The sequence below is a fragment of the Scyliorhinus torazame genome, chromosome 14 (assembly GCF_047496885.1).
Source record: "Scyliorhinus torazame isolate Kashiwa2021f chromosome 14, sScyTor2.1, whole genome shotgun sequence".
In the NCBI taxonomy this organism is placed as follows: domain Eukaryota; kingdom Metazoa; phylum Chordata; class Chondrichthyes; order Carcharhiniformes; family Scyliorhinidae; genus Scyliorhinus; species Scyliorhinus torazame.
The window spans coordinates 25,607,730-25,632,637 of NC_092720.1; the positions used below are offsets into that span (position 1 = coordinate 25,607,730).

At 51.5% G+C, this 24,908-nt stretch overlaps 1 protein-coding gene across 4 annotated transcripts in view; it reads right to left on the minus strand.

The window, feature by feature from the left end:
- Positions 1-16,757: 16,757 nt before the first annotated feature.
- eif2a (eukaryotic translation initiation factor 2A) overlaps positions 16,758-24,908 on the minus strand; it is a 64,656-nt gene continuing 56,505 nt past the window's right edge. For all 4 annotated transcript variants that reach the window (XM_072473852.1, XM_072473849.1, XM_072473851.1 and 1 more), the window contains exon 14: positions 16,758-17,100. In XM_072473852.1, coding sequence (XP_072329953.1) covers positions 17,035-17,100 — 66 coding nt within the window. In that variant the 3' untranslated portion in view covers positions 16,758-17,034. The remainder of the gene's footprint in view (positions 17,101-24,908) is intronic.

Here is a 24,908-nt window from a genome sequence, read left to right on the forward strand (position 1 = left end):
TCTTATTGAATGACAGAGCAGGCTCAAAGGGCCGAGTGGACTACTGATCCTAATTCCCATGTAGACTCATCCCTTTGGGGAAGAAAATCTGCTGCCCTTACCCAGTCTGGCCTGTATGTGACACATATCCAAAGCAATGTGGATGACTCTTAAATGGCCTCGCAATTTAAGTTGTATCAAAATATTGCTGGCACTGTGGGACTATTTTCATCGCATGCACTGCAGCAATTCAAGAAGGCAACTTTAAAAATAATTCATTCATGGGACGTGTGAATTGCTGGTTTGGGTAGCATAAACTGCCCAGCCGATTGCCTTCAAGAAAGTGGTGGTGAGCTGCCTTCTTGAACCACTTCAATCCAAGTTAGGAATGGAGTTCCAAGTGTCTGACTCAGCGACAATAAAAAACAGTGTTATATTTCCAAGTCGGGATGGTGTCTGACTTGAAAGGGAACCCTCGTGAGGAAAATTCGTGATGGCAATAAATGCTAGCCTCATTAGTGAAGCTCACATCCTGTGAATCAATAAATTAATTAAAACTTCACAGGCCTGGCAGCACTCATTTATTTGAACGATTCTGGTAATTTTGCAACCTGCAACCGATCAACAGTTGTGGACTGATTTCAATGCTGGTTTTCAGAAGAGCAGCACATGGAAACCGGCCAACATTGAGGGAATCAAACTCCACTGCAAACCTGTCAGCTAAATATCAACAATAGTCAAAGACTTGCCTGACCAGTCTCACCGATGGGAACAGCTTTGGCACATTTGTTGCACAATTAAAAGTGGCATTATTACACTTACCTTCAGACATTTTGAATACGGAAGGACATAAATAATGTGGAGTGTGCAGTGTTCTTTGTGGTTCAGATCCGAGTATGGTTGACATAGCGTTCACAAAGATCAGAACTAGCTTTTGTATTAAACAAAGCTAAAGATTTATTTACACTACTTAATTGAATCAAACCTCTTACTTCTATATAACAAACAATTGACAATAAATATACAAACAATTGACAATAAATATACAATCTACACTCATCTCTACACTAATACAATAACTATGATCTGCTCTCACTCACACTAGCTTTCCTAGTCTTTCTTCCAGCCTTATCGTCAACACTCTCCCAGAATGCTTAGCACCGATGCTTTATATAGTTCTGCATCTAGCTCCCTCTAGTGGTTGGTTCGGACATAACATTAACCCTTACAATTCTGTACATTTCTCATAGTATCACAGAGTGGTTTTGTTTTATGATTTTCAAAGCTCCAGTTAGCCTCTTTGTTGCACCAAATCCATACTTTATGGGTCGGGGCTTTATATTTTGTTTAGTTTTTTAAAGAAAAGCAAAATAGAAGTAAAATTGGCTGCAATAAAGCACAGAACATGAACTTGTGATGAGCAGATTTAAATCTTCTTTTCATTGAGCGAAAACAGCGCAGCTGCGTACAAAAGCTGCATATCACATTATAATAAAAATGTATAATCTTTCTTTCCACCTCACACAAAGCCAGACTGCACTTACCTGTTATTGTCCAGAGCAGTGGTGGGCAATCTGCAGCCCAGGGGCGCCATGTGCGGATCCTCAGTGTTCTGAGTGCGGCCCACGAGACATTTAATTTAAAAAAAAAATGTTTTATGAAAGCTTTTCCAACCAATGTTTTTACATAACAAAAATAGAAGTACAAATAATAATACAAATAAAAATAAAAATAAACAAGAATTATTAAACAGAACAAGGTGGGTGTTGTCTTCATACAAAAGATGTGCGGGTTAGGTGGATTGGCCATGCTAAATTGCCCATAGTGTCCAAAATTGCCCTGAGTGTTAGGTGGAGTTAATGGGTTATGGGGATTAGGTGGGGTTACTGGGTTATGGGGATAGGGTGGAGGTGTTGAACTTGGGTAGGGTGTTCTTTCCAAGAGCCGGTGCGGACTCGATGGGCCGAATGGCCTCCTTCTGCACTGTAAATTCTATGTAAACTCTATGTAAAACTTACATTACATCAACAGTTCCCCCCCCACCTGAGCCTCCCCCCCCCCCACCTGAGCAACCCCCCCCCCTCCCCCCCAAGATGTTGCTGCTGACAGTTACTGCTCCCCTAGAAAGTCAAGGAAAGGTTGCCACCGCCGGGAGAACCCCATCAAGGACCCTCTCAAGGCGAACTTTATTCACTCCAGGCTGAGGAACCCCGCCATGTCGCTAACCCAAGTCTCCACGCTCGGGGGTTTTGAGTCCCTCCACATTAACAAGATCTGTCTCCAGGCTACCAGGGAGGCAAAGGCCAGTACCTCGGCCTCTTTCGCTTCCTGCACTCCCGGATCCTCCGACACCCCAAATATCGCTACTGCTGGACTCGCCTTCACCCGAGTGTCCAAAATCCTAGACATCACCCTCGCAAACCCCTGCCAGAATTCTTTAAGCGCCGGGCGTGCCCAAAACATATGGGCATGGTTCGCCGGACTCCCTGCACACCTCGGGCACCTGTCCTCCACCCCAAAAAACGTACTCATTCTTGCCGCCGTTATATGCGCCCGATGCACCATCTTAAACTGAATTAAGCTGAGCCTGGCACATGATGAGGAGGCATTCACCCTGCCCAGGGCGTCGGCCCACAGGCCCTCATCCAGGTCCTCACCCAGCTCCTCCTCCCACTTTCCCTTCAACTCCTCCACTGAGGCTTCCTCCACCTCCAGCAGATCCTGATATATGTCCGACACCTTCCCCTCCCCTACCCAGATGCCAGACACCACCCTGTGCTGGATCCTACGCGGGGGCAGCAGCGGGAATGTCCCCACCTGTTTTCTAAGAAAGTCCAGAACCTGGAAGTACCTGAACACATTCCCCGGTGGCAGGCCGAACTTCTCCTCCAGCGCCTGCATGCTGTGGAAAGTCCCGTCTATAAACAGGTCCCCCATCCTCTTAATACCTGCCCTATTCCAGCCTTGGAACCCCCCATCCATCCTACCCGGAGCAATTCCATGGTTATTCCGTATCGGGGTCCACACAGAGGCCCCCTCCTCCTGCCTGTGTCTCTTCCACTGCCCCCAAATCCTCAGTGCCGCCGTCACCACCGGACTTGTGGTGTATCGCGCCAGTGAGAATGGCAGCGGAGCCGTGAATAGTGCCCCTAGACTGGTGCCTCTACACGACGCCACCTCCAACAGCCCCCACGCCGCCCCCTCCTCCATCATCCATTTCCTGATCATGGCCACATTGGCCGCCCAATAATAGCTGCAGAAGTTCGGCACTGGAGAAAATCCAACACTGTTTTATTCAACGATAGAACTGATATCCATGTTCAGCTGTGGGTCGACACTATACTGAACTGACTGGAGACCTTGTAGTAGCCTGACCAGACTTACTAGCTACCGCATGGTGATTGTGCTTGCTAGCTCGTGGACTCTGACTGTCTCAGTGTCTGGGTCCCGAGAGAGCGGGAAACCTAGTGCCCTCCGTCTTTATAGTGGTAGTGTCCTGTCTGGTGATTGGCTGTGCTGTGTTGTGTGCTTACTGGTCATCCTGTGTGTCAATCACTGCCTGTCTGCATCTCATTATATACATGAGTGGATATTATGACATCTCCCCCCTTTTTCTTTTTTAGATAAATAAATACTAAGGTGTGCAATATACCTGACTATATACAAAAGGTGTCTAAATGAACGTATATACGTAGGAAGATGTCAATAGTGCAGATACATGGCAAACAAAACAATATTTACGGAGGTTAAATCGACGAAGTCACAGAATATACAAACGTTCATCCTACAGATTCAGTCTTTGTGGTCTGCGACAAATTCTTGTCGATTGCCGCAGAGGTGGATCAGGAGCCGCCTACACTTGGATAGGCAGGATCGCTGCCATCGCGGTGGTTGCATGGGCCGGCAGGATTGCTGGAAGATCGGTGGCCTCGTGGCAGGGTACGTCCGGAGGAAGCATCGTAGGCGGCGGGGCACTTCAGTCAGGTAGCAGGCGTGGAACTCTTCGCAATGTCCATCTGTTGCGCCATAGCAGGGAGGCATCAGCCATGCGGACAAGGAACAATCTTGGGGCCACTTGTTTGATCACAACAGCTGTGGCTGACCAGCCGCCCTCAGGCAACTGGACACGAACATGATCAGTTGGGGCCAGCTCGGGTATATCCGTGGCATGAGCATCGTATGTGGCCTTCTGTTGGGCCCGTGACTGCTGCATTTTCTGTAAGACTGTGAGATGGTCAAGGTCTGGAACATGGGTGGCTGGAACTGTGGTCCTCAGAGTGCGATTCATGAGCATTCTCGCTGGAGACAACCCAGTGGACAGTGGGATTGCCCTGTATGCCAGCATCGCCAGGTTAAAATCGGAGCCTGAATCTGCAGGTTTGCACAGCAACCACTTTACAATATGGACCCCTTTCTCGGCCTTCCTGTTTGACTGCGGGTAGTGGCGACTGGAGGTTACGTGTCGGAAGTTGGAAGAACTGTGCAAAATCAGACCATTCCTGGCTGTAAAAGCAAGGACCGTTGTCGCTCATTACCGTGAGCGGAATCCCATGCCTGGCGAACGTTTCTTTGCAGGCTTTGATTACCGCCTTCGACGTGAGGTCGGACAGTTTCACCACTTCTGGGTAAGTGGAGAAGGAGTCGACCAGGAGTACATAGTCACGCCCTTTGGCGTGGAAAAGGTCTACACCTACTTTGGACCACGGAGAGGTCATGATCTCGTGCTGTTGCAGCGTTTCCTTGGGTTGAGCTGGATGAAACTTCTTTTTTTTTTAATAAATATTTTATTGAAAATTTTTGGTCAACCAACACAGTACATTGTGCATCCTTTACACAACATTATAACAATACAGATAACAATGACCTATTTTATATAAACAAAAAACAAAAAATAAATAAATATTAAATAACAAAAATGAAAACTAGCCCTAATTGGCAACTGCCTTGTCACAGGCTACACCCCCCCCCCCCGCCCCCCCCCCCCCCATCCCTCCCCCTCCCCCCCCCCCCCCCCCCCCCCCCCCCCAAATCCTGGGCTGCTGCTGCTGCCTTCTTTTTTCCCCCATCGATCTTTCCGCAAGATATTCGACGAACGGTTGCCACCGCCTGGTGAACCCTTGAGCCGACCCCCTTAGGACGAACTTAATCCGCTCTAGCTTTATGAACCCCGCCATGTCATTTATCCAGGTCTCCACCCCCGGGGGCTTGGCTTCTTTCCACATTAACAATAGCCTGCGCCGGGCTACTAGGGACGCAAAGGCCAAAACATCGGCCTCTCTCGCCTCCTGCACTCACGGCTCTTGTGCAACCCCAAATATAGCCAACCCCCAGCTTGGTTCGACCCGGACTCCTACTACTTTTGAAAGCGCCTTTGTCACCCCCACCCAAAACCCCTGTAGTGCCGGGCATGACCAAAACATATGGGTATGATTCGCTGGGCTTCTCGAGCACCTCGCACACCTATCCTCCACCCCAAAAAATTTACTGAGCCGTGTTCCAGTCATATGTGCCCTGTGTAATTCCTTAAACTGAATCAGGCTTAGCCTGGCACACGAGGACGACGAGTTTACCCTGCTTAGGGCATCTGCCCACAGCCCCTCCTCGATCTCCTCCCCTAGCTCTTCTTCCCATTTCCCTTTTAGTTCATCCACCATAGTCTCCCCTTCGTCCCTCATTTCCCTATATATATCCGACACCTTACCATCCCCCACCCATTTCTTTGAGATCACTCTGTCCTGCACCTCTTGTGACGGGAGCTGCGGGAATTCCCTCACCTGTTGCCTCGCAAAAGCCCTCAATTGCATGTACCTGAATGCATTCCCTTGGGGCAACCCATATTTCTCGGTCAGCGCTCCCAGACTTGCGAACTTCCCATCCACAAATAGATCTTTCAGTTGCGTTATTCCTGCTCTTTGCCACATTCCATGTCCCCCATCCATTCCCCCCGGGGCAAACCTATGGTTGTTTCTTATCGGGGACCCCCCCAATGCTCCGGTCTTTCCCCTATGTCGTCTCCACTGTCCCCAAATCTTCAGTGTAGCTACCACCACCGGGCTCGTGGTGTAGTTCCTCGGTGAAAACGGCAATGGGGCTGTCACCATAGCCTGCAGGCTGGTCCCCCTACAGGACGCCCTCTCTAATCTCTTCCACGCCGCTCCCTCCTCCTCTCCCATCCACTTACTCACCATTGAAATATTAGCGGCCCAATAGTACTCACTTAGGCTCGGTAGTGCCAGCCCCCCCCTATCCCTACTACGCTGTAAGAGTCCCTTCCTCACTCTCGGAGTCTTCCCGGCCCAAACAAAACCCATGATGCTCTTTTCTATCCTTTTAAAAAAAGCCTTCGTGATCACCACCGGGAGGCACTGAAACACAAAGAGGAATCTCGGGAGGACCACCATCTTAACCGCCTGCACCCTCCCTGCCATTGACAGTGCTACCATATCCCATCTCTTGAAATCTTCCTCCATCTGTTCCACCAACCGCGTTAAATTTAGCCTGTGCAATGTGCCCCAATTCTTAGCTATCTGGATCCCCAGGTAACGAAAGTCTCTTGTTACCTTCCTCAACGGTAGGTCCTCTATTTCTCTACTCTGCTCCCCTGGATGCACCACAAACAGCTCACTCTTCCCCATGTTCAATTTATACCCTGAAAAATCCCCAAACTCCCCAAGTATCCGCATTATTTCTGGCATCCCCTCCGCCGGATCCGCCACATATAGTAGCAAATCATCCGCATATAAAGATACCCAGTGTTCTTCTCCTCCCCTAAGTACTCCCCTCCATCTCTTGGAACCCCTCAGCGCTATCGCCAGGGGCTCAATCGCCAGTGCAAACAGTAATGGGGACAGAGGACATCCCTGCCTTGTCCCTCTATGGAGCCGAAAATATGCCGATCCCCGTCCATTCGTGACCACACTCGCCACTGGGGCCCTATACAATAGCTGCACCCATCTAACATACCCCTCTCCAAAACCAAATCTCCTCAACACCTCCCACAAATAATCCCATTCCACTCTATCAAATGCTTTCTCGGCATCCATCGCCACTACTATCTCCGTTTCACCCTCTGGTGGGGCCATCATCATTACCCCTAACAGCCTCCGTATATTCGTGTTCAGCTGTCTCCCCTTCACAAACCCAGTTTGGTCCTCGTGAACCACCCCCGGGACACATTCCTCTATTCTCATTGCCATTACCTTGGCCAGGACCTTGGCATCCACATTTAGGAGGGAAATTGGTCTGTAGGACCCGCATTGTAGCGGGTCCTTTTCCTTCTTTAAGAGAAGCGATATCGTTGCTTCAGACATAGTCGGGGGCAGTTGTCCCCTTTCCTTTGCCTCGTTAAAGGTCCTCGTCAGTACCGGGGCGAGCAAGTCCAAATATTTTCTGTAAAATTCAACTGGGAATCCGTCCGGTCCCGGGGCCTTTCCCGTCTGCATGTTCCTAATTCCTTTCACCACTTCTTCTACCTTGATCTGTGCTCCCAGTCCCACCCTTTCCTGCTCTTTCACCTTGGGAATTTCCAGCCGATCAAAAAGTCCATCATTCTCTCCCTCCCATCCGGGGGTTGAGCTTCATATAATTTTTTATAAAATGTCTTGAACACTTCATTCACTCTCTCCGCTCCCCGCTCCATCTCTCCTTCCTCGTCCCTCACTCCCCCTATTTCCCTCGCTGCTCCCCTTTTCCTCAATTGGTGTGCCAGCAATCTGCTCGCCTTCTCCCCATATTCATACTGTACACCCTGCGCCTTCCTCCATTGTGCCTCTGCAGTGCCTGTAGTCAGCAAGTCAAATTCCACATGCAGCCTTTGCCTTTCCCTGTACAATCCCTCCTCCGGTGCTTCCGCATATTGTCTGTCCACCCTCAAAAGTTCTTGCAGCAACCGCTCCCGTTCCTTACTCTCCTGCTTCCCTTTATGTGCCCTTATTGATATCAGCTCCCCCCTAACCACCGCCTTCAACGCCTCCCAGACCACTCCCACCTGAACCTCCCCATTGTCATTGAGTTCCAAGTACTTTTCAATACATCCCCTCACCCTTAGGCACACCCCCTCATCCGCCATTAGTCCCATGTCCATTCTCCAGGGTGGGCGCCCTCCTGTTTCCTCCCCTATCTCCAAGTCCACCCAGTGTGGGGCATGATCCGAAATGGCTATAGCCGTATATTCCGTTCCCCTCACCTTCGGGATCAATGCCCTACCCAACACAAAAAAGTCTATGCGCGAATAGACTTTATGGACATAGGAGAAAAACGAGAACTCCTTACTCCTAGGTCTACTGAATCTCCACGGGTCCACACCTCCCATCTGCTCCATAAAATCTTTAAGCACCTTGGCTGCTGCCGGCCTCCTACCAGTCCTGGACTTCGACCTATCCAGCCCTGGTTCCAACACCGTGTTAAAGTCTCCCCCCATTATCAGCTTTCCCGTCTCTAGGTCCGGGATGCGTCCTAGCATTCGCCTCATAAAGTTGGCATCATCCCAGTTCGGGGCATACACGTTTACCAAAACCACCATCTCTCCCTGTAGTTTGCCACTCACCATCACGTATCTGCCCCCGTTATCCGCCACTATAGTCTTTGCCTCGAACATTACCCGCTTCCCCACTAATATAGCCACCCCCCTGTTTTTCGCATCCAGCCCCGAATGGAACACCAGCCCCACCCATCCTTTGCGCAGCCTAACCTGGTCTATCAGTTTCAGGTGCGTTTCCTGTAACATAACCACATCTGCTTTAAGTTTCTTAAGGTGTGCGAGTACTCGTGCCCTCTTTATCGGCCCGTTGAGCCCTCTCACGTTCCACGTGATCAGCCGAGTTGGGGGGCTTCCCACCCCCCCCCCCCCCCCCCCCCTTGCCGGTAAGCCATCATCTTTTTCCAGCTTCTCACCCAGTTCCCACGCAGCTGTATCTCCCCCAGGCGGTGCCCCCCCCGCCCATCCTCTCCCGTACCCACTCCCCCCTTTCCCCAGCAGCAGCAACCCAGTAATTCCCCCCTCCCCCCCCCCCGCTAGACCCCCCGCTAGCGTAATTACTCCCCCCATGTTGCTCCCAGAAGTCAGCAAACTCTGGCTGACCTCGGCTTCCCCCCGTGACCACGGCTCGCACCGTGCGACGCCCCCTCCTTCCTGCTTCTCTATTCTCGCCATAATTATCATAGCGCGGGAACCAAGCCCGCGCTTCTCCCTCGGCCCCGCCTCCCATGGCCAACGCCCCATCTCCTCTCCCTCCCCACCTCCCCCCATCACCACCTGTGGGAGAAAGAAAAGTTACCATACCGCAGGATTAGAACATAAAACCCCTCTTCGCCCCCCACATTCGCCCCACCACTTTGTCCAAACGTTCTTTTTAATAATCCACTCATTCCAGTTTTTCTTCTACAATAAAAGTCCACGCTTCATCCGCCGTCTCAAAGTAGTGGTGCCTCCCTTGATATGTGACCCACAGTCTTGCCGGTTGCAGCATTCCAAATTTTATCTTCCTTTTATGAAGCACCGCCTTGGCCCGATTAAAGCTCGCCCTCCTTCTCGCCACCTCCGCACTCCAGTCTTGATAAACGCGGATCACCGCGTTCTCCCATTTACTGCACCGAGTTTTCTTCGCCCATCTAAGGACCATTTCTCTATCCTTAAAACGGAGGAATCTCACCACTATGGCTCTGGGAGTTTCTCCTGCTCTCGATCCTCGCACCATAACTCGGTACGCTCCCTCCACCTCCAACGGACCCGTCGGGGCCTCCGCTCCCATTAACGAGTGCAGCATCGTGCTCACATATGCCCCGACGTCCGCCCCCTCCACACCTTCAGGAAGGCCAAGAATCCTCAGGTTGTTCCTCCTTGCGTTGTTTTCCAGTGCCTCCAACCTCTCCACACATCGTTTCTGATGTGCCTCCTGTATCTCCGTCTTCACCACCAGGCCCTGTATATCGTTCTCATTCTCGGCTGCTTTCGCCTTCACGACCCGAAGCTCCTGCTCCTGGGTCTTTTGTTCCTCCTTTAGCCCTTCGATCGCCTGTAGTATCGGGGCCAACAACTCTTTCTTCATTTCCTTTTTTATCTCCTCCACGCAGCATTTCAAGAACTCTTGTTGTTCAGGGCCCCATGTTAAACTGCCACCTTCCGACGCCATCTTGGTTTTTGCTTGCCTTCCTTGCCGCTGTTCCAAAGGATCCGCTGCAATCCGGCCACTTTCCTCTCCTTTTTCCATCCGTGTCCAGGGGGAATACCCTTCTGGTTTACCGCACGGTGTTTTTAGCCGTTAAAATTGCCGTTGGGGCTCCTATCAAGAGCCCAAAAGTCCGTTCCACCGGGAGCTGCCGAAACGTGCGACTTAGCTGGTCATCGCCGCACCCGGAAGTCCTGGATGAAACTTCTGACGGGTAGGGTAGTTGAGGACTGTGTCGGCAATGTCCTGGCTGATGCATGGCCAATAGACTGCCTCCCGAGCTCTGCGTCGGCATTTCTCGACCTCAAGGTGACCCTCATGGAGTTGGCCCAGCACCATAGCCCGCATGTTCTGAGGAATTACGATCCTGTCGAGTTTCAGAAGGATTCCCTCCACCACCGTCAGGTCATCTTTTACGTTCTAGAACTGGGGACATTGTCCCTTCTGCCAGCCATTGGTAAGGTGCTGCATCACACGCTGCAGCAGAGGATACTTGGCCGTCTCCTCACGAATTTGGACCACCCGTTCATCAGAGGCCGGAAGGTTCGATGCACACAACTGCACTTGCGCTTCTATGTGGCAGATGAAGTCACTTTGTTCACACGGTGTGGTGATGGACCTGGAGAGGGCATCTGCAACGATCAGCTCTTTGGCTGGCGTGTAGACAAGTTCGAAGTCGTAGCGACGTAGCTTAAGAAGAATTCGCTGTAACCGAGGTGTCATGTCATTTAAATCCTTCTGGATTATATGGACTAGAGGCCTGTGGTCCGTTTCTACCGTGAGTTTTGGCAGGTCGTAAACGTAGTCGTGAAACGGGACTATCCCTGTCAGGAGGCCCAGACACTCCTTCTCAATCTGAGCGTACCGTTGCTCAGTGGGCGTCATGGCCCTGGAGGCATACGCCACTGGAGCCCAGGACGAGGAGTCATCTCGCTGAAGGTGCACCGTCCCAATGCAGTCCTGGCTTGCATCAATCGATATCTTGGTTTCCTTGGTTGGGTCGAAGAACGCTCGAACCGGGGCTGTGGTGAGTTTTGCTTTCAGCTCACGCCATTCCTCTTCATGCGTGGGCAGCCACTGGAATTCCGTCGACTTCTTGACGAGATGGCGGAGGGCCGTGGTGTGGGATGCCATATTGCGAATGAATTTCCCGAGGAAGTTGACCATTCCGAGGAAGCGGAGGACCGCCTTCTTGTCCTCCGGGGTCTTCATGGCGTTGATCGCCGAGACCTTGTAGGCATCTGGCCACATGCCCTGCTGCGAGATGTGGTCACCCAGGAACTTAATATCCGATTGACTAAATGAACACTTGGCCTTGTTGAGCTGGAGACCATGTTCATGAATTCTCTGGAATACCTTCTTGAGGGGAGCGATGTGTTCCTGGGGCGTTGTGGACCAGATAATTATGTCGTCAACTTATACTCGCACCCCCTCGATGCCCTCCATCATCTGCTCCATGATGCGGTGAATACTTCGGAGGCAGAAATGATCCCAAAAGGGATCCGGTTGTAGCAGTAGTGACTGAACGGGGTGTTGAACGTGCACAGCTTGCGACTGGACGCGTCCAGCTGTATTTGCCAAAAACCATTGGAGGCGTCCAGCTTAGTAAAGAATTTGGCATGAGCCACCTCACCGGTCAACTCTTCACGTTTTGGTATCAGGTAATGCTCCCGCTTGATGTTGCGGTTTAGATCCTTAGTGTCAATGCAAATGTGAAGCTCCCCTGACAGCTTCTTTACGCAGACCATGGAGCTGACCCAGTCTGTTGGCTCTGTGACCTTCGATATGATGCCCTGGTCTTGGACGTCCTGTAATTGCTTCTTCAGACGATCCTTGAGGGGTGCCGGCACCCGGCGTGGTGCAGGAATATCAGGGGTGGCGTTCGGCTTGAGCAGGATTTTATATCGGTATGGGAGCGTGCCCATTCCATCGAATATGCTGTGGTACTGCGTGATAATGTCATCTATGTCGGCTTGCAAGTTTCCATCAGGCGAGGCCTTCTGACATGGTGTGGACTCGCTGAACCAGGTTCAGGAGCTTGCAGGCTCGAGCACCGAGCAGGGACGCTCTGTCAGGCCCGACGATTTCAAACCGCAGTGTTGCCTTGATCGCCTTGTTGGATACCCCTAGTTGACAGGAGCCACTGGCAGCTATGGCATTGCCATTGTAGTCAAGGAGCTGGCAAGCCGGTGGAAGAATGCTTGGTCTGGCGTGGATAGTGTCAAGGTCGGATTTTGAGATGAGGTTCGCTGATGCGCCGGTGTCCAGTTTAAATCGGATGCGAGCCTTGTTAACTGTGAGGACAGCACACCACTCGTCGTCGGGATCCATACTGAGGAGCGAGAGGCGTTTCGCATGTGTAGTTATGATGCCCACCCGGTATGGGGGCTTGAGGCACTCAGCATCAGGGTCTGTTGGGCTGTCGGGATCGGAATCTGGCATGCCTTATTGTATTGAACAGACACTTCTGCGCCGCAGCTGGGATCGCTGGCTGCTGAGCGGTGGAGATCTGCAAAGGGCTGCGTAGTGGCCAAGCTTGCCACACTGTAGACACCGGCGTCCTTTTGCCAGACATTGCCGCTTTAAATGGGCGGAGCCACAATTCAGACACGGCATGACTCCGACGTCAGCGCGTTCCGTGCGCCATCGCGCATGCGCAGTGCGGTCAGTCGACGTACGCACCTGCGCAGTTGGGTTGTCGGGCTCATCGCCCACTCAGTCGTGGCGCGCATGCGCAGGGACCCGGGAAGAGTGCACGCAAGGGCCACTCTCCTCGATGCTCAGGCCCTGCATTTGTGCAATGGCCTGCACCCGTTCCGTCTCGTGGGAGGCCAGCTTTGCAGTTTCTGCCGCCCTGATGTGGGAGTAACGATTCTTAGCATACTCATGGACAACGCACATCTCGATAGCGACAGAGAGGGTCAACTGTTTCACTTTCAGGAGCTGCTGCCGAAGGGAGTCGGAGTGGACCCCGAAAACGATCTGATCCCGGATCATGGAATCAGCCGTCGAGTCATAGTTACATGACTGCGCTAGGATGCGGAGATGGGTCACGAAGGACTGAAAAGGTTCATCCTTACCCTGAAGCCTCTGCTGGAAAATGTACCGTTGAAAGCTCTCATTCACCTCAGTGTCGCAGTGGCTGTCAAACTTCAGCAGGACTGTTTTGAATTTAGTTTAGTCTTCGCCGTCAGCGAACGTAAGGGAGTAGATGTGGATGGCGTGGTAGCCCGCAGTGGAGAGAAATAGTGCGATCTTCCCGGCATCCGATGCTGCTTCGAGGTCGGAGGTCTCGATGTACAAGAGGAACTTTTTGCTTGAAGATTTTCCAATTGGTGCTGAGGTTGCTGAAGATGCAGAGCTGCGGAGGAGGCTGGATGATTTCCATTTCACCGGATGGCTGCTTGCTGGTCAATGCTGATTCACTCGAGGTAGGTCCGTCAAGATCAGTATCACTCTGGTACCATATGTTCGGCAGGTAGGTTTGATGTGGACTGCCCTCGATGCAGGGAAGCTAGAAACAGACGTCAAACACTGGAGAAGATCCAACACTTTTATTCAACGATAGAACTAATATACATATTCAGATGTGGGTCGACACTATACTGAACTGAGTGGAGACCTTGTAGTAGCCTGACCAGGCTTACTAGCTACCGCATGGTGTTTGCACTTGCTAGCTCGTGGACTCTGACTGTCTCTCTGGCTGGGTCCCGAGAGAGCGGGAAACCTAGTGCCCTCTGGCTTTATAGTGGTAGTGTCCTGTCTGGTGATTGGCTGCACTGTGTTGTGTGCTTACTGGTCATCCTGTGTGTCAATCACTGCCTGTCTGCATCTCATTATATACATGAGTGGATATTATGACACTTTGTTCGAAGCGATGTGAAGAAATTCTGCTGGTAGTATTTGGATTGTTAAAACTGAGATTCTCAACCTCAGATGCCCTGAACCTTTAATCAGTTTTTACCATGGTGTGGAAGAAGCTATAGCACAACCGCAGACCCTTTATATATTTCCCCCTGCTTCTCTCCGAATTTAGGTGACTCAATGCATGTTTCCGCAACCAGTGGCCGATGTCCATCCTGTATCTCAGCTAAGTGGCTTCACATGTCAGCAATTCTCAATCTATCCCCAGCCAGGGTCAGCAGGCAATTGGACTATCAAAGAGCAGAGTTGGTACAGAAAAGTTTAATCCAATCCTCATTCAACATCCAACCTGGGACCTTGGCGCCTTGAGGCATCACTTTAGTCACAGTGAAATGAAGCAAACTACGTATGTTGCAGAAGTCCGTTGTTAGGAATCATGATTCCCCCAAATCTATTTATTTTTAATTAATCAATCATTACTTTAGCGATTTTACTTTTTTCCAAATTACTGCAGATTAATGAGTCACAGAGGTCTACAGCCCAAGTGAACAGAGGTGTGCGCTTCAACCCATCACGCCTGCGTCGGCCAAAAACAACCACCTAATTATTCTCACATTTTCCAGCACTTGTCTTCGCACGTACACATCTCAGTACTTATGTATGAGGGTTTCTGCCTCCTCCACCCTTTCAGGCAGCGAGTTCCAGACTCCCACCACTCTCTGGGTGAAAAGGGTTTCGCTTACATCCCCTCTAAGCCTCCTGCCTTTTACCTTAAATCTATGCCCCCTGTTCATTGATCCCTCCTCCAAGGGGAAAGGTTTCTTCCTATCTACTCTATCTGTGCCTCTCATAATTTTATACATCTCAATCATGTCCCCACTCAGTCTCCTCTGCTCCAAGGAAAAGAATCCCATCTCTTCATATGTAAAACTCTCCAACCCAGGCAACATCCCACCAATGTTTGTATCGTAGAATCATAGAATTTACAGGGCTGATGGAGGCCATTCGGCACCAGCCCTCGGAAAGAGCACCCTAAAGCCCATGCCGCCACCCTATTCCCTTAACTTAGAAATCCCACCTAACCTTTTGGACATTAAGGGGCAATTTAGCATGGCCAGTCCACCTAACCTGCACATCTTTGAACCGTGGAAGGAAACCAGAGCACCTGGAGGAAACATCCAGATTTGGATCACTGTCTGCGTGGAGTTTGCACATTCTTCCTATGTCTGCATGGGTTTCCTCCGGGTGCTCCGCCTTCCTCCCTCACTCCAAAGATGTGTAGGTTAAGTAGATTGGCTGCACTAAATGGCCCTTAGTGTCCAAGGATGTCTAGGTTGTGTGTGGTTAAGGTTTAGTGCGATGCATGGGGCTAGGTAAGGTGATCTCTCAGAGTTGGTGCAGACCTGATGGGCCGAACAGCCTATTTCTGAGCAATAGAAATTCTACGATCGCTGTCTGCAAAATGGTCCCCCACTGATTCTTCAACCACTTGCCTGGCTCCCTAACCTAAAATTAAGTTCAGGGCCATCACCTCATGTGTAGGAGCTTCTACGCACTGGCTTAAAAAGTTCTCCTGGACGCATTTTAAGAATTTCCCTCCCTCTAAACCTTTCACACGATCACCCCAGTTAATGTTGGGGAAGTTGAAATCCCCCACTATCACTACCTTACTACTTTTACACTTCTCTGATAATTGCCTACAAATCTGCTCTTCTATTTCTCTCGGATTGTTGAGGGAACATATAGAACACTCCCAGTAATGTGAATGTTCCTTTTCGGTTTTTGAATTCTACCCATTTGGCTTCATTTGAAGAGCTTTCTAAGATGTCGGTCCTCCTTACTGCTGTGATTGATTCCCTGATCAAAATTGCGAAACCCTCTCCTCTTTTACCTCCTTCCCTGCCTCGCTTAAAGATCCTCTCAACTGGAATATTGAACTGCCAACCCTGCCACTCTCTCAACCATGTCTCAATAACAGCAATGACATTATACCCCATGTTTTAATTTGTGCCGTCAACTCTTGTTCATCAGACTCTTTGCATTGAAATAAATACCATCCAATCTTGCCAAACTCCCTTGTGACTTAACTGATCTATAACTTCTCTGTCTTCCTGTCTCACTTGCTGTCTCTTCTAATTCTCACCTGAGGAAGGAGCAGTGCTCCGAAAGCTAGAGATTGAAACAAACCTGTTGGACTTTAACCTGGTGTTGTAAGACGTCTTCCTGTGCTCACCCCAGTCCAACGCCGGCATCTCTACATCATCTTCTAATTTTCGCTGTGCATCTCCCCCCTACTGAACCTTCTCTCAGGATCCCACTCCCCTGTCAGATTAGTTTAAACCCCCCATAACAGCAAGAGGAAATTGATAAGACAGTGGAATGGCAAAAAAACCAAGTGGCAGATGCTTGTAAGTATAAGGCAATCTTGTAAAAAAATAAAATTGAATTCTTTAAAAATACTAAGAATTGGATGTAATATTTGTTACTTTTTCAGTAAGTTGAATGGTAGCACTCTTGCCTCAGAGTCAAGAATGTTGAGGGTTCAATAACTGCCAGAGCCATCAGCACATCATCTAGGCTGACACTATAATGCAGTACTGATGCAGTGCCACTTTTCAATGAGATGTTAGACTCAGGTGTCAGTTACCCTCTCAAGTGGATATAAAAGAGACCATGGTACTATTTGAAGAAGAGCAGGAGAGTTCTCCTTGATATCTTGCCAAACATTCAATCCTCAACCAAAACGGATTACAACAACGACGAACCTTTAATGGCTGTAAAATCACTGCAACGTGCCGCGTTGCAAGAGGCGGTATATAAACACAGGTTCCTTTTATATTGAACACCTAAATGGTAGTCATTGACCATAGGACTAAAGAAGTATATTTTACTGACAGGACACAGTTTATTTTATTCTCTTATACTAATTTATTTTAATACTTTCCAAATCTTTTACATTGCATAGTATTTAACAATGAAAATAATTTTCCAATGGGATGTGAAACCAGCTCCTTTTGGGGTGTATTTACAGACCCAGTTCCAGGTCTTCTAGCTCCTTCAAAAGAGCATCTTCTTTCTGTATTTTCTCCATCTGTAAATAGACAGAGATAGAGTTAAATAAATCACAGTTTATGGTAATGATACAATTATAGTCAGGTAGCCAGAAAAACTCCTTTCAAGTAAAGTAAAATTTGGCTCCCCCAGAAGCTCAATTGGGGAATTAAAAACAAAGACCAGATAGATTTGATCTTTAATCTTCCCAGAACAAACTGGTCGCAGCCAAGATGGCGGCATGCGCAATGTACCTTAACATACCAGGACCAGAGGTGGAAAAAGTAAGCTGGAGTTCATCTTTGGTTGCTAGATAGTGATGCCTGCTGAAAAGTGTTTATTTGTAGCTTCTCGATGAAGACCAACGTCACCTCCAAATTAAAGCTTGACCGGTTTAAGGTCACACATAAAATGCCTGGCATCCATCGAGCTGCACCCCAGCAGAACTAAATATCTACCACTAGCGAGAGCCATTTTAACCATGTGTTTGAAGAATGATCAATTGCGTTCGGTCATTTGGCGACACGGCGATGCAGTGGTTAGCACTGCTGCCTCACGGCACCAAGAACCCGGGTTTGATCCCGGCCCAGGGTCACTGTCGTGTGGAGTTTGCACATTCTCCCAGCGCCTGCGTGGGTCTCATCCCCACAACCCAAATATGTGCAGGGTAGGTGGATTGGCCCCTTAATTGGGAAAAAAAATAAGAATTGGGTACTTAAAATTTTTTTTTAAAATTACCCTCGGTCACGCTGTTCAACTGAGCTGGCTCGTGGAAAATTTTACATTTTGCGGTGATGTAAATCAATTCTTGCAGAAACTCCAAACTGTAACCAAGCCCTGGAGCAAATCGAAGGAGGATTTTGAGCACCGTTTCTCAATTGTGCCCAAAATGGATACTCTACCCTGAGGATTGCACATGATAAGTTGTGAAAAGGAGAGAGGGGGGGGGGGGGAGAGATCAGAAGGGGAAATATACTAAAATTGTTCCGCTCTTTACTGGACATTATAATATATTTTTAAAGGGCACCGTGGTGGCACAGTGGGTTAGCCCTGCTGCCTCACGGCGCCAAGGACCCAGTTTAAATCCCGGCTCTGGGTCATTGTCCGTGTGGAGTTTGCACATTCTCCCCGTGTTTGCGTGGGTTTCGCCCTCACAACCCAAAGATATGCAGGGTAGGTGGATTGGCCACGCTAAAGTGCCCCTTAATTGGAAAAAATGAATTGGGTACTCTAAATTTATTTTTTAAAATAATATATTTTTAAGAGCTATGCAATCCCATTAAACAGATCACAGAATCATTGAGTGTTACAGCAGAGCTGATGGTCATTTAGCACATTGAAAGATAATGGTGGGGGCAGAGGGGGGGGAAAGGGTGGGGGAGAGAGGGGGGGGGAAGGGTGGGGGGAAAGGGTGGGGGCAGAGGGGGGAAAGGGTGGGGGGAGAAGGGTGGGGGCAGAGGGGGGAAAGAATGGGGGCAGAAGAGGGAAAGGGTGGGGGGAGAGGGGGAAAGGGTGGGGGGAGAGGGGGGAAGGGTGGAAAGCGTGGGGGAGAAGGGGGGAAGGGTGGGGGGAGAGGGGGGAAAGGGTGGGGGGAGAGGGGGGAAAGGGTGGGGGGAGAGGGGGGAAAGGGTGGGGGGGAGAGGGGGAAAGGGTGGGGGGAAAGGGTGGGGGAGAGGGGGGGAAGGGTGGGGGAGAGGGGGGGAAGGGTGGGGGAGAGGGGGGGAAAGGGTGGGGGGAGAGGGGGGAAAGGGTGGGGGGAGAGGGGGGAAAGGGTGGGGGGAGAGGGGGGAAAGGGTGGGGGGAGGGGGGAAAGGGGGTGAAAAGGTGGGGGAGAGGAGGTGAAAAGGTGGGGGGAGAGGGGGTGAAAAGGTGGGGGGAGAGGGGGTGAAAAGGTGGGGAAGAGGGGGGAAAGGGTGGGGGGGAGAGGGGGGAAAGGGTGGGGGGAGAGGGGGGGAAAGGGTGGAAAAAGGGTGGGGGAGAGAGGGGAAAGGGTGGGGGGAGGTGGGGGGAAAGGGTGGGGGTAGAGGGGGGAAGGGTGGGGGGAGAGGGGGGGAAGGGTGGGGGGAGAGGGGGGAAAGGGGGGGAAGGGTGGGGGGAGAGGGGGGAAAGGGGGTGAAAAGGTGGGGGGAGAGGGGGTGAAAAGGTGGGGGGAGAGGGGGTGAAAAGGTGGGGGGAGAGGGGGTGAAAAGGTGGGGGGAGAGGGGGTGAAAAGGTGGGGGAGAGGGGGTGAAAAGGTGGGGGGAGAGGGGGGGAAAGGGTGGGGGAGATGGGGGGGTGAAAGGGTGGGGAGATGGGGGGAAAGGGTGGGGGGAGATGGGGGGATGGGGGGGAAAGGGTGGGGGGAGAGGGGGAAAGGGTGGGGGAAGAGGGGGAAAGGGTGGGGGGAGTAAGGGTGCGGGGAGAGGGGGGAAAGGGTGGGGTGGGATGGGGGGAAAGGGTGGGGGGAGATGGGGGGGAAAAGGTGGGGGGAGAGGGGGTGAAAAGCTGGGGGAGAGGGGGGAAAGGGTGGGGGAGAGGAGGGGGAAAGGGTGGGGGAGAGGAGGGGGAAAGGTTGGGGGAGAGGGGGGGAAGGGTGGGGGGAGAGGGGGGAAAGGGTGGGGGGAGATGGGTGGGGAGATGGGGGGGAAAGGGTGGGGGAGATGGGGGGGAAAGGGTGGGGGGAAAGGGTGGGGGGAAAGGGTGGTGGAGATGGGGGGGAAAGGGTGGGGAGATAGGGGGGAAATGGTGGGGGGAGAGGGGGGTAAGGGTGCGGGGAGATGTGGGGAAAAGGTGGGGGGGAGAGGGGGTGAAAAGGTGGGGGAGAGGGGGAAAGGGTGGGGGAGAGGGGGAAAGGGTGGGGGAGAGGAGGGGGAAAGGGTGGGGGGAGATTGGGGGAAAGGGTGGGGGAGATGGGGGGGAAAGGGTGGGGGAGATGGGGGGGGAAAGGGTGGGGGAGATGGGGGGGGGAAGGGTGGGGGAGATGGGGGGAAGGGTGGGGGAGATGGGGGGGAAGGGTGGGGGAGATGGGGAGGAAGGGTGGGGAGATGTGGGGGGGAAGGGTGGGGAGATGGGGGGGAAAGGGTGGGGGGGAGATGGGGGGAAAGGGTGGGGGGAGATGGGGGGGAATGGTGGGGGAGATGGGGGGAAGGGTGGGGGGAGAGGGGGGAAAGGGTGGGGGGAGAGGGGGGGAAAAGGTGGGGGGAGATGGGGGAAAGGGTGGGGGGAGATGGGGGAAAGGGTGGGGGGAGATGGGGGAAAGGGTGGGGGGAAAGGGTGGGGGAGATGGGGGGAGGAGAGGGTAGAGGAGGGGAGAAGGGGGAGGGGAGGGGAGAGGGGCGAGAGGAGAGGGGAGAGGGGGAGGGGAGAGGGGGTGGGGAGAGGGTGAGGGAGAGGGGGAGGGGGAGGGAGAGGGGAGGGGGGAGGGAGAGGGGTGAGGGAGGGGGAGGGAGAGGGGTCAGGGAGGGGGAGGGAAGGGGAGGGAGAGGGGAGGGGAGGGAGAGGGGAGGGGGAGGGAGAGGGGAGGGGGAGGGAGAGGGGAGGGGGAGGGAGAGGGGAGGGGGAGGGAGAGGGGAGGGGGAGGGAGAGGGGAGGGGGAGGGAGAGGGGAGGGGAGAGGAGGGAGGGGAGGGGAGGGAGAGGGGAGGTGTGGAGGGAGAGGGGAGGGAGAGGAGAGGGGAGAGGGGGGAGGGAGGGGAGAGGGGGGGAGGAGGGTGGGGAGGAGTGTGGGGGCAGGGTGGGGAGGAGAGTGGGGAGGGAGAGGGGGAGGAGAGTGGGGAGGGAGAGGGGGAGGGAGAGGGGGAGGGAGGGGGAGGGGAGAGGGGAGGGAGGGAGGGGGAGGGGAGAGGGGGAGGGGGAAGGGAGAGGGGGAGGAGAGGGGAGAGGGGGAGGAGAGGGGAGAGGGGGGAGGAGAGGGGAGAGGGGGGAGGAGAGGGGAGAGGGGGGAGGAGAGGGGGAGGGGAGAGGGGAGGGGGAGGGGCGTTGGAGGGGAGGGGAGGAGGGGCGGGGAAGGGGAGATGGGGGAGAGCGGGGGGAGGAGGGGAGAGCGGGGAGGAGGGGGGAGAAGGTGGCGGGTGGAAGGGGGAGAGCGGGGAAAGGGTGGTGAGGGGGGGAAGGGGGGAAAGGTGGGATTAGGGGGGGGGAAGGGGAAAGGGGGGGGGAAGGGGAAAGTGGGGGGGGGTAGAGAGGGGGGGGGGGGGGTCCTGACCCGTTTCTGGGATTATTTTTTCAAAAAATCCGATCAACAAGATAATATAAGGAGCCCACATTAAAGAAATGCCAAGGATGGCCAGGGAAAAGAAACCACGGATAAAAATTTGTTGACGGACTCAGCAACATCACAATGCTGCTCGGTGGAGGAGATGGTGGAGTCTTAGACATTTGACGGAGTCTTGGGGGGCCCATGATTGGGCCTCACTTCATAATCTGAACAATACTAAGTCTGGTGAGTGGGGTTAAATCTGACTTGCAAAAGTGGGATAACCTCCCCCCTGTCCTTGGCGGGTAGGATCCAGACTATTAAAATTAATGTCCTCCCGAGGTTTTTATTTCTTTTTGAAGGTCTCCGCAAGTCCTTTTTTGTTAGGGTTAACAAGTTGGCACCCTCCTTTATTTGGGCGGACTAGACCACAAGACTGTGGAAGGCTTTTCTCCAGGGGAATAGACAGTTGGGGGGTTTACTGTTACCCAACTTGCTGTTTTATTACTGGGCAGCCAACATTGAGAAGCTGTTGGGGTGGGTTCCTGATCCGGGTTCCATATGGGGACCGATGGAGGGGAGTTCGTGCAGAAGCTCCAGTTTGGGCACCTTGGCAACTGCCTCGCTTCCTTTCTCCCCTCCCCTGCAAGGCTTTCTTCAACCCGGTGATGGTGGTGTCTACCTGGAGCACATGGAAGCATTTAGACACCATTTTAAGTTTAGCGCCATGCGATTGTTGGTCCCCATTTGTGGTCGCCATCTTTTTGAGCTGTCAAGTTTGGACTCGACCTTTAGGTGGTGGGAGAGGTTTGGGGACTTGTTCAAGAGAGGGCGGTTTGCCAGCTTTGAGGAGCTGTCAGCAAAGTTTCAACTTTCTGTGCCGAATTTGTTCCGATACTTCCAGATTCGTAACTTTGTGTGAAAGACCTTTCCCTTGTCTCCACAGTGTCCTCCCTGTTGAGGAGGATTCTCTCTTTTAGCCGGGTCTGGTGGAGGGATCCTGAATGTGGCTCGACAATAACAATCCTGGAATGGTTTTCGCCTTTTCAAGCTCCGAGAACGGTGATATTATTCTTTTTCTAAAAAATATTTTTATTGGGTTTTTACACCTTATATTTCATGACTCGTAAGTTACATGTTACATTCCGTGCAAAAAAAGGAAAATAAAAAGAAATCAGCACATATATTTGCAGGTAATTGTCTCCCCTCCCGCTGTGGCTCGGTTCCCTCTTTAGTCGGCATACATCTGTTATAATCCCCAGTACGGCCAGAGCACGTATTTACAAAGTGTCTATTTACAGTTTAGTTTGGGCTTCAGCTTGTCCTCCGACCTGCAGCCTTGTTCTTTATCCCTCTCGTTTTCTTTGCATGCCTCTCTCCCCCCCCACCCACACCTTACTGGTTGCTGGCTATGACCAGATCTTGGAACAAGTTGGTGAACGGCTTCTATGTCGTGTGGAAGCCCCTCCCCGAAAAATTTCTCAGCCTGAGAAATTCCGCCAGGTCGGACAGCCGACGGTTATATTATCCTGCGGTTCATCAATAATCCCGAACTTTTATGTTATTGCCTTTTATCCTGACAAGGGTGTGGGATATGTGAGCACAGAGGCGATGGTCGCCCTGCTGTCCTGTTACATGGTGAAGGTCACACTGAGTTGGTAGTGCGACACGAGGGCTGTGCAATACTTGCCTAGTGTGGTTTTTTAATGTGTTGCAATCCTTGCTTTTACAAGCAGGGAGTTCATTTTAGGTTCTCTTCACTTCATTTACAGAGATAAGTAGCGCCACAAAAGGGTGGTGGGTATGTTCAAGTCCTCATTGTGGATGTGGAAAGCCCCCAGTTATAATCTTCAGTCTTGAGATTTTCTTTCGTCTTTTTGTTATGTTGGGATTATGGAATCCTTGCGTGTCTCCTGCGAAGGTGTAGACAGATCATGGAGCCTAAAGACTGGATTCCTTTGTTGTTGGTGTCTCTGGTATGGTTGGAGTAGGGGAAAATATGTAATTTTGCATGCCCAGGTGTGGTCACTTAAGCCTTGATTGGCTAGCCTTTCTGGGGTTGGTCCTCAATATTTACTTGGCTGTGTGGGTAGTGGTTGCTTGATTGAGTAGGCTGGGGCAGTAGTACCTGTGTTTAGCTGGGTCGAGTGGAGGGTATGATGGGTGGTCGAGCAGGTCACCATTTCCCTGGTTTTACCCTTTTGGGGACTCGACTGTCCCCTTCTCGAGATGGGGAGGTAGTTACTTGTTAGTTACAAGGTCTGAGTGTGAATCTGAGTATTGTGTATGGACGTTATTCGGTTAGAGGGTGGGCTGGACGGGAGAGTGAGGTGCCCTCCTCCAAGTGGTCTTATATGGACTTCCAGGTTGCCCTCACTCTTGAGGCCTGGACTCCCCTGTGGAGGTGGTGCCTTGTTTCTTCTGGGGCTATGCTGTTTGGTCCTTGGTGTCCATTTTGCGAAGGTAGATGGTGCAAAACTTTGTCTGGCGTCTACTGGTTAATCCTGGTGTCCCTCTCTTGTTGGGGTCTCCTCTCTTTAGTTAGGTAGGAGGGGTGCTGGTGGGCTTCGATGCGGTTTATTTTGTCTTACTTAACCCTCCCGAGACACCGGTGTTGGGTGCCTTGACTATTTTTCTCCCCATTGGTAGGATTTCCTTGGTGGAGGATGGTGTCAATTTTCCAGTGTCGGTGGAGCCGGAGCAGTACCTCTGACTTGGCTCAAGAGGGCTGAGGTCTGTTGTGCAGCGAATCTTGGCATGGTATGGGTATCCTTGGGTTGGCTTGTGTATAAGAGAGTGTGCAGTGCCGGACCATGTTTGTACTGTGGTCGGTATCCTGTCATTCCGCTTTGCTTGGGAGGCTGAGTGAGGTTGTGTGTGTGAAGCTTTTTCCTATTCTTTTTTGTCTTGTGGATCATAGTATCCGGAGATCCGCTGCTCTTGGTAGTATCTTTTACCCTGTCATTGTAAAGGTCTCCCTGAACAGACGGCGGAATGTGGCGACTTTTCACAGTAACTTCATTGAAGCCTACTTGTGACAATAAACGATTATTAACAAAGAAGACTCCGACTACAATGATTTTGATCTGAACCAACTGTATCTATATAACTATGTGGGATGATGATTTATCTGTACTGTGCCGATATTGGGGGATTTGTTGAGTCTTGCGGTTATATGTAAAATATCCTCTTAGACCGAATGTCTTCGCGAATTTTTTCTGTATTTTCCCATTATTTTGAGGTTAAAGAATCATTGACTGGCTCCTAAAAAGGTACGGCAGGCCTTTATCCGAGAAAAAGGTATTATAACGTGTTGTTCCCTCTGGTATAATTGGGGTTTGGGAGACGTGCCTTGGTGCGTATCTGAATATAAATTCGTACGCTATACCTTCTTTTGCTGAATGAATATTCGCTACACGTGAAGGTGTGTGCCCCTTTACCATGTTTGCATGGCCTTATCCTCTTTCCCTCATTCTCAAGTGTATGCGTGTAAGTCTTTTTCTGTATTCATTTACGCTGGAAGCATTTATTCTATACTGTACCATCCCTGAGGATTTATTGGGTTATTTGAAAGCACGCAATTGAAAATAAATTAAGTCTGGGAGTTGGAATGTTAGGACCCTCATGGACACCCCTGAGCGTTGCACCGTCATCACAGCTCGAGAACTCAGGCCC